This window comes from Callithrix jacchus, chromosome 3, assembly GCF_049354715.1.
Source record: "Callithrix jacchus isolate 240 chromosome 3, calJac240_pri, whole genome shotgun sequence".
Classification (NCBI taxonomy): domain Eukaryota; kingdom Metazoa; phylum Chordata; class Mammalia; order Primates; family Cebidae; genus Callithrix; species Callithrix jacchus.
Genome location: NC_133504.1, coordinates 6,654,516 through 6,670,822, shown reverse-complemented (window position 1 = coordinate 6,670,822; position 16,307 = coordinate 6,654,516). Strand labels below are relative to the sequence as shown.

The 16,307-nt window shown below is 42.2% G+C and overlaps 1 protein-coding gene across 2 annotated transcripts in view; it reads right to left on the bottom strand.

Annotated features, from left to right (window-relative positions):
- Positions 1 to 15,141, bottom strand: part of CENPU (centromere protein U) — a 39,806-nt gene extending 24,665 nt beyond the window's left edge. For both annotated transcript variants that reach the window (XR_013532765.1, XM_035292544.3), the window contains exons 1-5: positions 15,018 to 15,141; positions 11,993 to 12,038; positions 9,991 to 10,108; positions 8,457 to 8,562; positions 243 to 303 (exon numbers count right to left, since the gene is read on the bottom strand). Coding sequence is in view for 1 of the 2 variants with exons in the window: in XM_035292544.3 (XP_035148435.1) it covers positions 243 to 303; positions 8,457 to 8,562; positions 9,991 to 10,108; positions 11,993 to 12,038; positions 15,018 to 15,073 (387 nt within the window). In the remaining variant the exon portion in view is untranslated. The remainder of the gene's footprint in view (positions 1 to 242; positions 304 to 8,456; positions 8,563 to 9,990; positions 10,109 to 11,992; positions 12,039 to 15,017) is intronic.
- Between the last annotated feature and the right edge of the window lie 1,166 nt (positions 15,142 to 16,307).

Sequence of the window (16,307 nt, the reverse complement as noted above, 5' to 3'; positions counted from 1 at the left end):
ACATAAAGATGTGAGACCTCTTTAATGAAAAACACTTCGGATACAAACATATTTTGCTTTTTACTATAAAAGTATCTTCTAAAAATAGTACTTCATAAAAAATGTTGCTTTGGAATATTTTCTCTATTTGCATCCAATCTAAACAGGAAATGAAATATTTTACAGAACAGTTGCTCTATTTGCATCCAATCAAACTATAACATATTACAAATTAAGGTAGAAGAGAGAATACTCCTACATACCTTTTTTGCACTAATTTTCACAGATTCATTTTCACTTGTTTCATTTCCAGAAGTGTCTGAACTGTAAAAAGTACAAGCCATCAATATCTTGCACACATTCCATTTATATTCACGTCTTCTTTAAATTTGCTCATCCAACATGAAAACAGACTTAATAAGGCGATATCCTACACGTCACATACAAGCCTGCCACCTTCCCAGATTTAGTGGCTGTCTCCCACATCTTCCCACACCCAGGCCACGTGAATTTCTCCCAGGCAAGCAAGTAACCTGTTCCATCACTGCAGCAGCTTGTGGTCACATCTGAGAACTGCACTTTTCTCCAAGTTACTAGTCCCACGCATATGGTCCATCATTTGTACTAAAAGCTAATCCACTAGGCCCATCCTTAGGTGATAGTAAAGGGAACACCTTCTTTTATCCTTTTTCTCACACCCCCCCACACCCTGCTACTGAGACGAAGTCGTGCTTTGTCACCCAGGCTGGAGTACAATGGTACAATCTTGGCTCACTGCAACCTTCGCATACTGGGTTTAAGCAATTCTCCTGCCTCAGCCTCCCAAGTATCTGGGATTACAGATGCATGCCACCATGCCCAGCTAATTTTTGTATTTGTAGTAGAATCAGGGTTTCACCATGTTGGTCTCAAACTCCTGACCTCGTGATCCACCTGCCTTGGCCTCCCAAAGTGCTGGGATTACAAGTATGAAAAGGAAAAACAGCCCTAACTCCTGATGGGAGACGAAAATTCATCTTTTTATTCTGTTTAATACAACACATTTATTTAACACCAACCTCAAAATGCAAAGGGCAGTGAATAAAATTACTTTAACATTGAGAGGCTTTCCTTTGAAGGGTTCACTGTCTAGTAGGAAGGCCAAAGATAGTGAAGAGTGATGTTCTGGCAAGCATCTGACAGAGAAGATGACCTGGAGATACAACTGAGGTATTAGGAAAGGCATCATGGTTACAACACTTGCGCTGACTGGTAAAAAAAAAACTTTTTCAGAAAAACAAGTATGGAGAAGAGCATTTAAAGCAGATGGAACCGCTAATGTAAAAGCATAGTGGTGTAAAACAGCCTGGCATGTTCAAGAAACGTGCAACTGAGCACAGATAGAATGTATTTTCTAAGAGAAGATAACGAATGCTAGAGAAGGCGTCAAAGGCTATGACTGACAGGCTGCAGGGCACCCACAGAGGCATGCTGCATGGGTTTCCTATGTTCACAGCAGCCTCCAGCTGCAGTGCCTTCTGGATCCACTGCAGCATTTGGGCAGGGCTACAGCTGTGGGCAATCTCCAGCCAACAAGCAAGCACAGCAAGGGTCTGGGGCCTGGCTGTTTCTGCCCAATACAGGCCAGGCCTCCTTTAGCAGACATGGCTCCTCCAGAGCTCTGCAGTGGGTGGGCAGAACCACAGGCACTGCATGCAGCTTGAGGCCATCGCTGCCCAATCCTGCTTCTTCCAACTTTATTCACCCTTCACAGGTACCACTAATAAACCCCTTCCATTCCTAACTGCCTCAGTGTCTACTCACCCAAAGATCCAAACTGGCACACGGGCCCTCTCTGCCATGCATACAGGCAAAGGGGAGCCCTAACAGGAGGGGGGCATAGGAGTAAGACAAGACTGGTGTTTTTAAAAGATCCCTCTGAAAGGTGTATGGGAGGGTAGGCCAGAGGGAAACGGCACAAGAAACAAGGAGACCAGACAGGAAACTACCACAGGAGTGCTGGTAAGAGTGAAGCTCCTATACCACGGCAGCCACAGGGAGGTGGCAGGGGTGTGGAGAGGAAAAATAGATTCTCAAGGCAGTCACAGGCCAGAAAAATAGGACTGAGAAGACAGAACATACAGGGATTGATTCCCAGATTGCTGGATTGGAGGGGACTGGGTGAATGGCAAGACCTAGATAATACCAAGAGTTCACTGACACTAGATGAGAAGGAAAAGGATGAAACTCCGTTTGAACTTTGTTGAGTGTGAGGTGCCTATGGGCATCTAAAGCAATATGGCCAATGTGCAAGACATCTTGGAACTCAGGAGAGGGGCTAGACAAGAGACAAACTTGAGAAACAGTGGCATACAGACAGTTAGAACTATGAGCATGAAGTGGGGTTAATGGGGAAGAGAGGGCTGAGAGCAGAATAACCTACACATAAAGAAAAAACCAGGAGATGAAACAACCAGGAGCAAGATGGCTGAACAGAGGGTTCCAATTGTTCCCTGCAGGAACACCAAGTTTAACAACTATCTACACAAAGGGAGCACCTTCACAGGAAACAAAAGTCAGCTGAGCACTCACGGTGCCTGGTTTTGACCTCCTATCGCTGAAAGAGGCCCTGAAGAGGATAGGACAGAGTCTTTAGCCGCTGTTACCACCCCTTCCCCATCTCCCAACAGTGGCTGGGTGGCACAGAGAATCTGTGCTCTTGGGAGGAGAGTGTAGTGATTGTGAAGCTTTGCTTTGAATTTTGTGTTGTCCTGTAACAGTGGAAAGCAGAAAGAGGCTGAACTAAAGTGATGCCCAACCATGGAGAGAGCATTTGGATTGGTCCTGGTGTGAGGGGAATCACCCATCTTAGCAGTGAGAGCTTGAGCTCTGACAAGCCTTGTTACTGTAGGCTGAGGCTCTCTGGAGCCCTAGGTGAGCTTGATGGCAACTTCCAGTACTCAGCTGGGCTTGGAGCCAGTGGACTATGTGGGCATGCGACCTTCTGAGACACCAACCAGTGTGGCTAAGGATGTGCTGGCATCACCCCTGCCCCAGGCTCAGGCAGCACAGACCATGGCTCCAAAAGAGACCCCTTTCTTCTACTTGAGGAGAGGAGAGGGAAGAGTGGAGAAGACTTTGTTTTGCATGTTGGATGTCAGCTCGGCCACAGTAGCACAGGCACCAGTCAGGGTCATGAGGCCCCCAATGCAGATCACAACACCTAAGTCCTTTCAATTATCTGGAAAACCTTCCCAAAAAGGATGGATCCAAACAAGCCCAGACTCCAATGACTACCATAAATACCTGAGTCTTCAATGCCCAGACACTGATGAACATCCATAAGCATCAAGACCATCCAACAGAACATGACCTCATCAAACAAACTAAATAAGGCACCAGGGACCAATCCTGGAGAAACAGGACATATGCGACCTTTCAGAGACAGAAGTCAAAATAGCTGTTTTGAGGAAACTCAAAGAAATTCAAGATAACACAGAGAAGGAATTCAGAATTCTATCAGATACCTTAAAGGAATTGAAATAATTTTTAAAAATCAAGCAGAAATTCAGGAGTTGAAAAAATGTAACTGACATACTAAACAATGCATCAAAGTCTTTTAACAGCAGACTCTATCAAGCAAAGGAATGAATTGGTGACCTTGAAGACAAGTTATTTGAAAATACGGTCAGAGGAAACAAAAGAAAAAAGAAAAAAACAGTCATGAAGCATGCCTACAAGGTCTAGAAAATAGCTTCAAAAGAGCAAATCAAAGAGTTATTGGCCTGAAAGGAAAGGTAGAGAAATGGGGTAGAAAATTTGTTCAAAAAGGTAACAGAGAACTCCCTAAATCAAGAGAATGGTATCAATATCCAGGTACAAGAAGGTTACAGAACCAGCATCAAGCAGCTTCAACCCAAAGACGACTACCTCAAGGCATGTGATAATTAAATACCCAGAGGTCAAAAATAAAGACTCTAAAAGCAGGCTGGTCCCATGGTAGTAGGTTATCAGAACTTATTAACATTAGTGTCACTGAAGTTGGTATACAACCCCCCACTGCTGAAATTGACTGGCTTAAAAAAACAAAAAGAATCAAAAAGCAGCAAGTACAAAGAAATAACCTAAAATAAAGTTCCAGTACATCTGGCAGTAGAAACCTTACAGGCCAGGAGAAAGTGGCATGACATATTTAAAGTGCTGAAGGAAAAAAACTTTTACCCTAGAAAAGTGTATCTCGTGAAATATCCTTCAAACATGAAGAAGAAACAAAAGCTGAGAAATTTTATCAACTCCAGACCTGTCCCAAAAGAAATGCTAAAGGGAGTACTTCAAGCAGAAAGAAAAGGACATTAATGAGCAGTATGAAATCATCTGAAGGCATAAAACTCACTGGTAATATAAGTACACAGAAAAAAGATAATAACACTGTTAACTGATGTGTATAAACTACACTTACTTTAAGTAGGAAGACTAAAAGATGAAACACTCAAAAATAGTAACTTTTCAAAACATAAACAGTATAATAAGATATAGGCATAATAATGGGTTATAAAACAGTACTTGGTAGCTTCATGGTAACCTCAAAAAAAAATACAACAAATACACAAAAAGAGCAAGAAATACTCCCAGAGAAAATCACGTTTACTAAAAGGAACACAGGAACAAAGAAAAGAAAGAGGACCACAAAACAATCAGAAAACAAACAACAAAACGGCAGAAGTCCCTAATTTTTTTTTTTTTTTTTTTTTGAGACGGAGTTTCTCTCTTGTTACCCAGGCTGGAGTGCAATGGCGCGATCTCGGCTCACCGCAACCTCCGCCTCCTGGGTTCAGGCAATTCTCCTGCCTCAGCCTCCCGGGTAGCTAAGATTACAGGCACACGCCACCATGCCCAGCTAATTTTTTGTATTTTTAATAGAGACGGGGTTTCACCATGTTGACCAGGATGGTCTCGATCTCTTGACCTCGTGATCCACCCACCTCGGCCTCCCAAAGTGCTGGGATTACAGGCTTGAGCCACCGCGCCCGGCCCAGAAGTCCCTAATTAACAATAACATTGGCTGGGCGCGGTGGCTCACGCCTATAATCCCAGCACTTTGGGAGGCCGAGGCAGGTGGATCACGAGATCGAGACCATCCTGGTCAACATGGTGAAACCCCATCTCTACTAAAAATACAAAGAAATTAGCTGGGCATAGTGGTGCGTGCCTGTAATCCCAGCTACTTGGGAGGCTGAGGCAGGAGAATTGCCTGAACCCAGGAGACGGAGGTTGCGGTGAGCGGAGATCGCGCCATTTGCACTCCAGCCTAGGTAACAAGAGCAAAACTCTCTCTCTCAAACAAAAAAAAAAACAACAACAGTAACATTGAATGTAAATGGACAAAACTATCCAATCAAAAGGCATACAGTGGCTGAGTGAATTAAAAACAAAACAAAACACAAGACCCAATGATTTGTTGCCTACAAAAAACACATTTCATCTATAAAGATACAGACTGAAAATAAAAGTATGGAAAAAGATATTCCATGCCAATGGAAACCAAAAAAAAAAGAACAGGAGTACCTATACTTATTTCAGACAAATTAGATTTTAAGACAAAAACTTTTCTTTAAGAAGACACAAAAAAGGTCAACATATAATGATGAATGGTTCAATTCAGCAAGAGAATATAAAATTTTAAATATACATGCACCGAACACTGGAACACCCAGATAGATGAAGCTAATAGTATTAGAGCTAAAAAGAGACTCCAGTACAACAGCTGGAGACTTCAACACCCCACCTTTAGTACCAGAGAGATCTTCCAGACAGAAGATCAATAAAGAAACATCAGACTTAATCTGCACTGTAGACCAAGTGGACTTAATAAATATTTACAGAACATTTCATCCAACAGCTGCAGAATACACATTATTTTCCTGAGCACATGGATCATTCTCAAGTACAGACCATATGGTAAGTCACAAAACAAGTCTTAAAACATTTTTTGAAAACCGAAATATCTTCTCTGCAGAATAAAACCAGAAATCAATACCAAGAGGAATTTTGGAAGTTATACAAACACACAGAAATTAAACAATACATTCCTTAAGGACCAGTGGGTCAATGAAGAGATTAAGAAGCTGAAAAATTTCTTCAGACAAATGGTAATGTAAACACAACATACCAAAACCTGTGGGATATCACAAAAGTAATATTGAGAGGAAATTTTATAGCTATAAGCACCTACATCAAAAAAGAAAAACTTTTATAACCTAAAGATGCATCTTAAAGAACTAGAAAAGCAAGAGAAAACCAAACTGAAATAGAAGATCAGATTTTATAAATTTAACTCAACCAATGAAGATAGCAACTTTGCTTCTAACTTAACAAGCAGCTCTTCAAAAGTCATTATTACAAAAACAAACAATAGCCAATAAACCTGTAAAAAACAATCAGGAAGCAACCAGCACTACCAAATACTTTGTTATTATTACAAAGCCTCAGCAATAATGAAGAGTAACAATGGTGCATGAGGAGACAAAAAAACCACTGACATTAAAGACAGAGGCTAAAATGGACCCCTATACAGACAGAATGTAATATATAACATGAGAGATGTCTCAACAAGTGATGTACACGAACAAAGGGTCATCTTTTTGTTTGATAACTCTGACTGAGAGAACTGAGTAGTCATGTGGAAAAAAGGAGAAAAGGTGTATTTATACCTCACAAGAATAAAAAACATCAAGGATTTTAATATAAAAATAAATCATACAAGTTCTAGAAAAAACACAAAAGGAGATGCCTAACTATGACTCAAAATCCCTGAACCCTAAAAGAAAAGAGTTAATAAATATATCATTGCATCTACATAAAACTAAACATTTTCTATGTGGTTAAAACAACAATAGTAACAACAACAAAAAACCATTAGGTGTTTTGTCAAGACAGATGAACAAACTAGTAAAAAAAATCTATAACATAGGGCTAATCTCACTAATGTTTAAATGAAGTCATGAAGAAAATGACCAACATCAATTAGAAAATAAGAAAAAATGATACAAACAGTTTTGCAGAAAGAAATTCAAGAGCTTTCGAGTCATTGCTGCTCAATTACTCCTAAGAATACAAATTAGAACTAGGCTGGGATAGCATTTTTGACCTATCACATTGGCAAAAATCCAAGTTTCATCTCACTTTGGTGGCAATAACTATAAAAATGACAAACATATTTCATTTGACCCAGAATTTCACTTTTATGACTATATCCTATAGATACACAGGCACGAGTGTGAAACAGCACTCCCAGTGGTACTGGGAGTGAGAGCAGACTGAAAACAGTCCCACTGCCCATCCATACAGGACTGGGTAATCACACCAAGGAACACCTATGTTGTCGAAAGGGTAGAAGAATGAGAAAGCTCCGTGCATGTGTATTGAAGATCTATTAAGTGAAAAGGTTGCAAGCTATGCTGCCTTTTGCACACAAAAAAGGATTAAAATCTGTATTCACATTTACTTTTATATGCACCAAGAATTTCTGGAAGGACATATGTGAAATTAATAAGGGAGAGGGAAGAAGTGGGTTCTAGGAGTTAGGTGGATAACAGACGTGATATGAAGACTTATTATAAACCTTTTCATATTTTTTAAACCATGTGAATGTGTTCCCTATTCGAAATATTCCTAAAAATTACATTCACCACTGTTTAAAGTGGAGTGCACGTTTTCCAAATATATGACTTTTACTGATTTTCAACAACATGTAAAAAAACTGGAGTCTTCAAAATAACTAAGTGCTATAAAACTTCCCTACTGCAGACAACCTCAAAATGACTTCCTAAGATTTCTGCCCAACTGGGCTGTTTAATAACTGCAGTTTTGATGCTTGCTAGATACATTTAGTAACTGGAACTTACCTACCCAACAGAGGTCCCTAAGTCAAAGAGCTACTCTACTAATTTATAATTAGTACTACAGTAACTGAAGAGTTCTGTAGAACTCAAATTATATAATTTGCTCTCAAGTTGTCTCTATCAAATCATTTTTATAGAGAGTTTCCTGACCTATACCTTCACATAAATCTGAAAGACTCAAACCAATGCGCCTCTGGGACAATGCATCCGAAACAAACTTTGTATTGCTTTGCAATTATCATCCACCATATACAAGGAAACATCTCATTTGTGATAATTACAGAATCTGTAAATGAAAGGGACCTCTCAAAAGCACTTAAAATTCGATGCTCATAAAATCTTTCCCTACTTTCTTGACTCAAAGCTAAACTTTCTTCACAGGCATGATTTCTAGGATAAGGTATGAATTATGTCAGTTATCACAGCTATTATAATTATTATAAGTAATGTCAATTATTAATAAAGTTTTTATTTCCCAGTTCTCTTGAGAAAAAGTGTAACAAGTTGGCTCAAAGGATCTTATTAGCTTCTATCTTAAAGAGTTTCTCAGAAATCCTATTAAACATGAATAAACAATTGCTTGAAATACACCAGTACCTTCTTTTTGCTTCTTTTCCTGGAGAAGTTGAAGGAATATGTAGGCCACAATGTTTGGAGAATTCTTCCTCATCAGCATATATAGCTGTACTGTGTAAAGGAGGATCTTCCAAAAGGCAAAAAAGAAGCACAACTTTAAAACTCTGGCTATTTGGGTGGTATTGAAGTTTATTCCCTTACAATGGAATACAAAACAATCTTTGTTTAACTGACTTACAAAATCAAAATCAATTACACAGGCCACTTCCCAAATGTTTTTGATCTCACAACTCCACTCCCACCATGAGCCCAAGAGAAGTGAAAAAAGTCCACACAAAAACTCATACATATATGTTCACAGCAGTATTCATAGAGGCCAAAAAATAGAAATCACCAAAATGTAACTGATAAGTAGATAACAAGCTGTTGCATATCCAAACAATGGAGTATCACCGAGCTATGAAAACTTGTAGAACAAAATAGATACACACTACAACATGGACAAACCCTGAAAACACAAGTCACAAAGGACCAAGAGTCTAGGATTCCACTGATATGTCCAGAAATAGCAAATCCGTAGAGACAAGAAGGAGATTCATGGCTCCAGAGGCTTCAAGGAAGGGGGAATAATAGGGAGTGACTGCTCAGGGGTACAGGGTTCTCTGCAGGGTGACAGTAATTTTCTGGAATTAGATAATGCTGACGGTTGTAGAACCTTGTGAATAAACTAAAACCCAGTGACATGTTCACTTTAATTAAATGGGTGAATTTTATGGTATGTGAATTCATTTCCATTTTTTAAATTAGGGACTTTAGGTTAAGATCTTTTAGATTTAGATTTTAGATAAACAGAACATTTTTATCAAGTCATAATAAAAGACATATTCTGGCAAATGTATTTCACCTTATAAAATGTATATTTTCTTTTAACAAAAAATTAAACCAAAGTCTTCAAAATTCTCTTAAAACTTATTCCAGCAAAAATGCTTGGCCACTGCAGTTCTGCATGTGGGTGCACGTGGCAATTTCTCTGTCATTTCTGTCCTCTGGAGTGTCCACTGACACACAGTGACAGAAGCAGCCCATCCTGACAACTCATACACTCCTGGCCAGCCAGGTACCGACCTTTTACCCTGCACTCCCAGGAACACAAGTGAAGCTCTCCCACTGGTTCTCCTGAATCATCCCATGCCCCCATGAAATTAGGACAAGGGAAAATTACCCATACTCTTCTCTCTAAATCAGTGGCTCTATCATATGGTAGAGTGAAGCAAGAAATGTATTCTATGTTCCTCTTGTTACAGAGCACTATAGTAGGTGTCCTAATGTGACTGGATTGTTAAGGAATGCTACTAGAAGAGTGCCTCTTTGATAATGTTCTTAGTTTCAATCTATTTAGAAGTGAGAAAAATTAATTCAAATTATCAAGTACTCCCCAAAGAACATATTTCATGCAGACAACTGATTTTTATATTTGAATATACTTCTATTTTTTATTATGTCTGGCCTAAACATTGTTTAGAGTTACGTTAGGATAAAGATTTAAAATACTAACCAAAGGTCTCATTAGGTTCTTCATCTTTCTCATTTTCACCTGGCCTGCCAACGCTTGAAACATCAGAATTAGCAGGAAAATCAAACACATCAACAGGCTTGTACTTTTGACCAGCTTTCTAAAAGTGAATAAAGTCGAAGTCATTGAGATGGCTCTCACAAAGAACATCACAAGGCTGAATTACGCAGCAAGGATATTTTTGTAATCACTGCTGCCTAAGGAAGCAATCCTTATGCATGGGGTGATGGACAGACTACCTACCCTGATTGGGTCATAGACAACATAGTTATGTATGGCAAGATCAAACTGTACCCCACAAATGTGTACAATTACTATGTTTCAGTTAAAATAAAGAAGCAACCAAACATAACACTTTTTGGGGACATAGACTCTATTGATAACCTAAGGCATGGATAGACAAACTTTTTCTATAAAGGACCAGAAAGTAAATATTTCAGGCTTTGCTGGCCATAAGGTTTCTGTTTTGAGTACTAACTCAGCCACTGCCGCATGAATGCAGACGGCAACAACACAGAAAAGAACGAGCATGGCTGTGTTCCAATAAAATTTGACTTCTGAACGCTTCAATTTGAATTTCATATCACGTTGATGGGTTATCAGATAGTCTTTTCATTTTATTTCAACCATTAAAAAATGTAAAAACCATTCTCAGCTTGCAGGGATATATAAAAACAGTTGGCAGGCTAGATTTAGCCTATAGGCTAGTTTGCCTAAACCTCTGACCTAGGGAAAGTGATGGGTCCTGCCTCCAGAAATCCGCCCATATACCCAAAAGTCCATAAACAGTTTTAAGGGTACACATGGGTAAAAACTCCTGACTAAAGGAGAGACACCAGGGTTTACAGTTTAATATAGTGACAAGCCCATGAAGTCTGCTACCTCAAATCTAATGAGGTATGAAAACATAGAATGAAAAAAACTTTCCGGAATAAAAACGTTCTGGAAAACGTGGAAGGGTACTATTAGCAGATACGAAAATAAGAAAATTCTGGAAGATATAAAGGAGGTCAAATAAAATTGGCAAACAAAACAAAAATTTGACCATTCAGATGCCCCCGCAAGTGAAAGGCTTATTCTTGGGGGTGAAATGCTGAGAGAGCTGGCAGGTCTTCCAGCCTCTCCCAAGGAATAGGGCTCCACCACATGTAAAGCACTGCCTTGCAGAGGGAAGGACAGGTAAGCTGAATCCATTCCAGATACTTTGGGCTTTCAGCTAAGTCTGGAGCTTAGAGAAACCCCTGCAAGGCACCCTGGACTTTGGCTACCAATGGCAAGGGCAGGCAGGACAGCTGAGAGAAATCTACCCAAAGGACCAATGAAGTAATGCTGGGGTGGGAGCAGAGGGCTGAGCAAAATCCTGCAGGGGAATCCCAAGGTTTCCCAGAGGGGAAAAGAGCTATCCTCTGCAGGAAGGGCTTAAGCACCATGGAGGACAGAGAAAGTCCAGGACAGAATGAGCAGAAGGAACTCCTTCCAGGGTGCCTGGCACTGTCACACACTGTTAATGTGAGATTACAATGCCAACCACGCAAGCCACTGGAAAAGAATTTGGAATGAGCTATAACGAGCATTACAGAAATGTACACACCTTTAACATACATTCTAAGACTCTATTAGAAAGAAAACTAAACCTGTAATGTGAACTAAGTACCACAAAATCATAAATAAGTCTTTTAAAACCACAATGAGAAATGACTTTAGGTGAAAAAAGCAAGATATAGAGCACTGTACAATTTTTATATGAAGTCAATTACCTAAACGAAAATAAAACCAACCTAGGCTTAGAAAAAAAGGAAATTCTAAAACATTAACAAAAGTCATTTTCTTTGCTATACTGGAAAAAGTTTGAGGAAAATGAACACTTTTCACTACAATAAACATTGAACTTGCCAAATGAGGTCTACAAAACTCTGAGGTACCCACAAAATGTTAATTTGTACTGTCAATTTTAAGGAAATCACAACACAAAACGATAACTCACATCTTTCATGGAATGTGTTCTTTCTAAGATGTTCGACTGTCTTGCACTATTAAAGAGCAAAAAAACACAAGAGTTAGAAAACAGTTAAAATAACCAAGGAAACAGCATAGTTATAACCCTTTCCATGCATTTTTACCAAAAGAAAAAAGAACAAAAACAAAAAACCAGAACCCATATTCCATCATTTTTATAGGTCAAATCATATCACCAATTTATAAAATAACATACTTCCCCCCTCAGGGACATGGAAAGTTGGAATTCTGCAGTTACCTTTTTCCCTGAGGCCTTAATCAATCAGCAATGATTGACTTTCTCTGCAGAGCTGAACAAAGGGGTGGTAGGCTAACACTAAACTCCGACACCTGCTCCATCTTGTGCCTGGCTCTTGCACATTCTTTTCTCATTTAATTCTAAGAGTCCTATAAGGCAGAAGTGAATCAATCCCGTTACAGATGTATGCTTGCCCACAGCAACACCAGGCAAGGAAGGAGACAAGCCCACACTGAAATTTACATTAGTTCAAATCCAGGGCCTGCCCTCGACATCCCTTCACACTTAGTTGGGCCATAGCTTAAAATGATAGAGTTGTATATATATATATCTTCACCAATCTTCAAGGAAACAGATGTAACAATGGTGACTAGAATTTAAAAAGGGAAATAACATGGCAGGAACAATATATTACATAATATTATTACTAACAATATTGCCAGGAGTGAGTATGTACAGAGCATCCTCCATGGACCAGGCATTGTGCAAGCGTACGGGGATACTATGGGATAATACAGTACAATAATCCCGACTTTAAAATATGCCATGCTGATTGCAGCCGTATTTTTCTCATTTGCAGATAGCAAAGTCAGCTTACTGAGCCTGAACCAATGTTTGAGTAACCTGTTAATAGAATTACAAGCAGACAAGTTGTAAACATAGTACAAGGACCTTCTTCATGTCCTCTATCCAGGTTCACTCACTGCTTACATTTCGTCTCTTTTGTGCTGTGTGTGTAACTGGAGACACTGTGCACCTCCACCCACTAAGTACTACAATTATGTCTTTCCTAAGCAGGCATTATCCTACATATTCATGGTAGAATTTCTAAAATCAAGAAATTTAACACTGACACCATGATCTAATCTAGTGCATACTCAAATCACATCAATTGTCCTGTAATGTCCTTTAAGACTGCCAGGCCAGCATTTTTAAAAAACCAAAAGAAAGGGAAGAAAATGAAACATTGCACTGAATATACTATGTCCATAAGCCTCTTATGTGTCAATGTGTGCACGCGTGTATTAAGTGTGATGTAAAAGAACATCACTGTGAATCAGTTTTTAAAAATAGTTGGAGAAGTGTTTAGAGCTGGTGGTTCCCTGACTTGAGTAGCATCGCAGTCCTCAGAAGGGCTCGTTAAACAGGTTGCTAGGCACACCCCCGGGGTGTCTGATTCAGTACCTCTGGGGTGTGGCCTGAGATTCTGCATTTCTAACAAGTTAATGATTTGTTTATTTGATTCATGAAATCTAAGGAAGAATAGCAATTTTATACATGACTCTGGGGTTCGGAAAAGTACTTATCAAGGGTTACACAGCCGAGTAACAGAAACACAGTTACACACCAGACCACATAAACTTCTTAACGTAAACTCTTTGAGCTGTCTTGTCCTTTCTGGGGATGGGGTAGGGGAGCGGGGGGTGGTTCAAGGTTCCTCCTTGCTTTAGGCTGGAGTCCACGTGGGGCTTCCGAGAGACAGAAACCTCTGTGACAACCCATAGGTAAAATTTAAGAGCCAGGAGCAGTGGCTCACGCCTGTAATCCCAGTACTTCCGGAGGCCGAGGCGGGCGGATCACTAGGTCAGGAGAGCGAAACCATCCTGGCCAACGTGGTGAAGCCCCGTCTCTACTAAAAATACAAAAATTAGCTGGACGTGGTGCGCATGCCTGTAATCCCAGCTACTCGGGAGGCGGAGGCAGAAGAATCGCATGAACCAGGGAGTCGGAGGTTGCGGTGAGTCAAGATCGTGTCACTGCACTCCAGCTTGGCGACAGAGCAAGACTCCATCTCAAAAAAATGAAAAAGAAAAAAAGCCGTCTGTTACATGTGTATGAGTGTGTTTTGGAAGGAGGCATGAACAAATTCCACGAGTCTCAAACCCAAAAACGTTAAAAAAAAAAAAAAAAAGGACAACAAAACCCACTACCCTTTCAGATAAACTTGAACCCTTTTCAGCTGGCATTCTTTCCGAATCCTCTTCTCCCTGGCGGAGTCTCCAGTTCTTCTCCCCCGGCCACAGGAGTCCGGACTCGGTTTCCCCACCTCCCTGCGGTGTCCTGCTCCAGCTCTGCACCCTAACCCCGCATCTACCAGCGCCTCCTCCTCCAGGCAGTCTCCCCAGGCCCAGCGGGAACCGTGCTCTTCAGAGCGTCCCGGGGTGCGGTCCCGTGCACCGTCCGCAGCAAGCGCGGACGGCCATTCGCCAACCAATCAGCGAGCGGCATTTTGGAGCGCGGGTTCGCAGCCGAGCGACCGAACACTCGCTGTTTTTGGTAAACACACAGTGCTCCGCCCACCCCGGAGAAGGGCGAGCGGCAGCCCGGTCCTCCCGCCGCGGGCGTGCTCCGGTCTCGGGCCTGAGGCCTGCAGTACGGAAACACCAGGGTCTTCGAGAGAAGAAAGCCGACCCCAGTCAGAGTAAACTTCGCTAACAACGTCCGGCAAACGCAGGCGCTGTGTCCTGAGCCGGCACCGAGAGGCTCACTGCTTCGGACGGCACTGTCCCCCGCAAAGCCGACCCTGGCTAACGGCTCCCCTCCCCGCCAGGCAGTGCTAGCCCCGACCCGCCCGTGCGGGGGGGATCACTGTCATCCCCACTAGACTGACGAGGAAGCCTGGGCCCCGGGTGACAGCTGACTCCGGCGGGCTCCAGTGCGGAGCCCGAACAGCGCCGGGACCTAAACCGCGACAGGCGAGGAAGCAGTTCAAGCCGGTCTCCCGTCTCGCGCTGCGGAGGTCGGCAACACTTACCCCTCAGGCTTGGGAGGCCGCGACCGCCGCCGCCGCCGCCGCCCCCGCGGAGCCATGGCGCCGCTCTCCACGCCCTCGCCACTGACTGCAATCGCTCTCCTCGAATGGAGGCACCCGCGAGACTGAAAGCTCCCGCCAAGCCCCGCGACGCTCCGAGCAGCCAATCCGAGCCGAGCACGTGCGCATGCGCCGGACTTTCTGAGCGGGCCCCGGGCTCCACCCCGGCCTGGAACGTGAGGGAAAACCGGGCCTGGTTATAACAGTGCAACGGAGCTGGAGTCCATGCCGCAGAATCAGTTGCCTAAGGTCCGCCGTGACAAAAGTTTTTCCGGGGTTTCCCTCCCACCCGCACCGCCAGTTTTTCTGCCTGAAAGCCACGGAGCCGCGTGGGCCCGCCCCTTATGGGGCGGGGAAAGAGGAGGAGCTAGCGTCGTGGTCGCAGGGGTTGCTGCTGCTGAGGCCGCAGTCGTCCTGCCGGGCGGGATTTGGCTTCCAGGCCCTGCTGCTTTTATCAGCTGTCTGAGCTTATGTTACTTTACTTCTATGCCAGTACTTTCATTTGTCAATGGTCCCCGTTCCTTTTGGAGCTAATATTCTCTCCTTCTTTTGTTTCTGTTTAAAATGTATACTGAAGGCCGGGCGTGGTGGCTCAAGCCTGTAATCCCAGCATTTTGGGAGGTCGAGGCGGGTGGATTGCCTGAGATCAGGAGTTCGAGACCAGCCTGGCCAACATGGTGAAACCCCGTCTCTATTAAAAAAAAAAAAAAAAAAGAATTTTGTAATCCCAGCCCTTTGGGAGGCCGAGGCGGGTGGATCACGAGGTCAAGAGATCGAGACCATCCTGGTCAACATGGTGAAACCCCGTCTCTACTAAAAATACAAAAAATCAGCTGGGCGTGGTGGCGCATGCCCGTAATCCCAGCTACTCAGGAGGCTGAGGCAGGAGAATTGCCTGGACCCAGGAGGCGGAGGTTGCGGTGAGCCGGGATCGTGCCATTGCACTCCAGCCTGGGTAACAAGAGCGAAACTCCGTCTCAAAAAAAAAAAAAAAAAAAAAAATGTTTACTGAAAAAGAATGAAATCGAATCCTTACACCGCATATAAAAATTAACACAAAATGGATCAAAAACCTAAATATAAAGGCTAAAATTATAAAACTCTTAGAAGAAAACAGGGCAAAAGCTTCATGACATTGCACTTGGCATTATTTCTTGGATATGATACCAAAAGCAGTTTGGGATGATGAAAACGTTCTGGAAGTGGTGGTGGGTGGACGCACAAGGTGAAGGT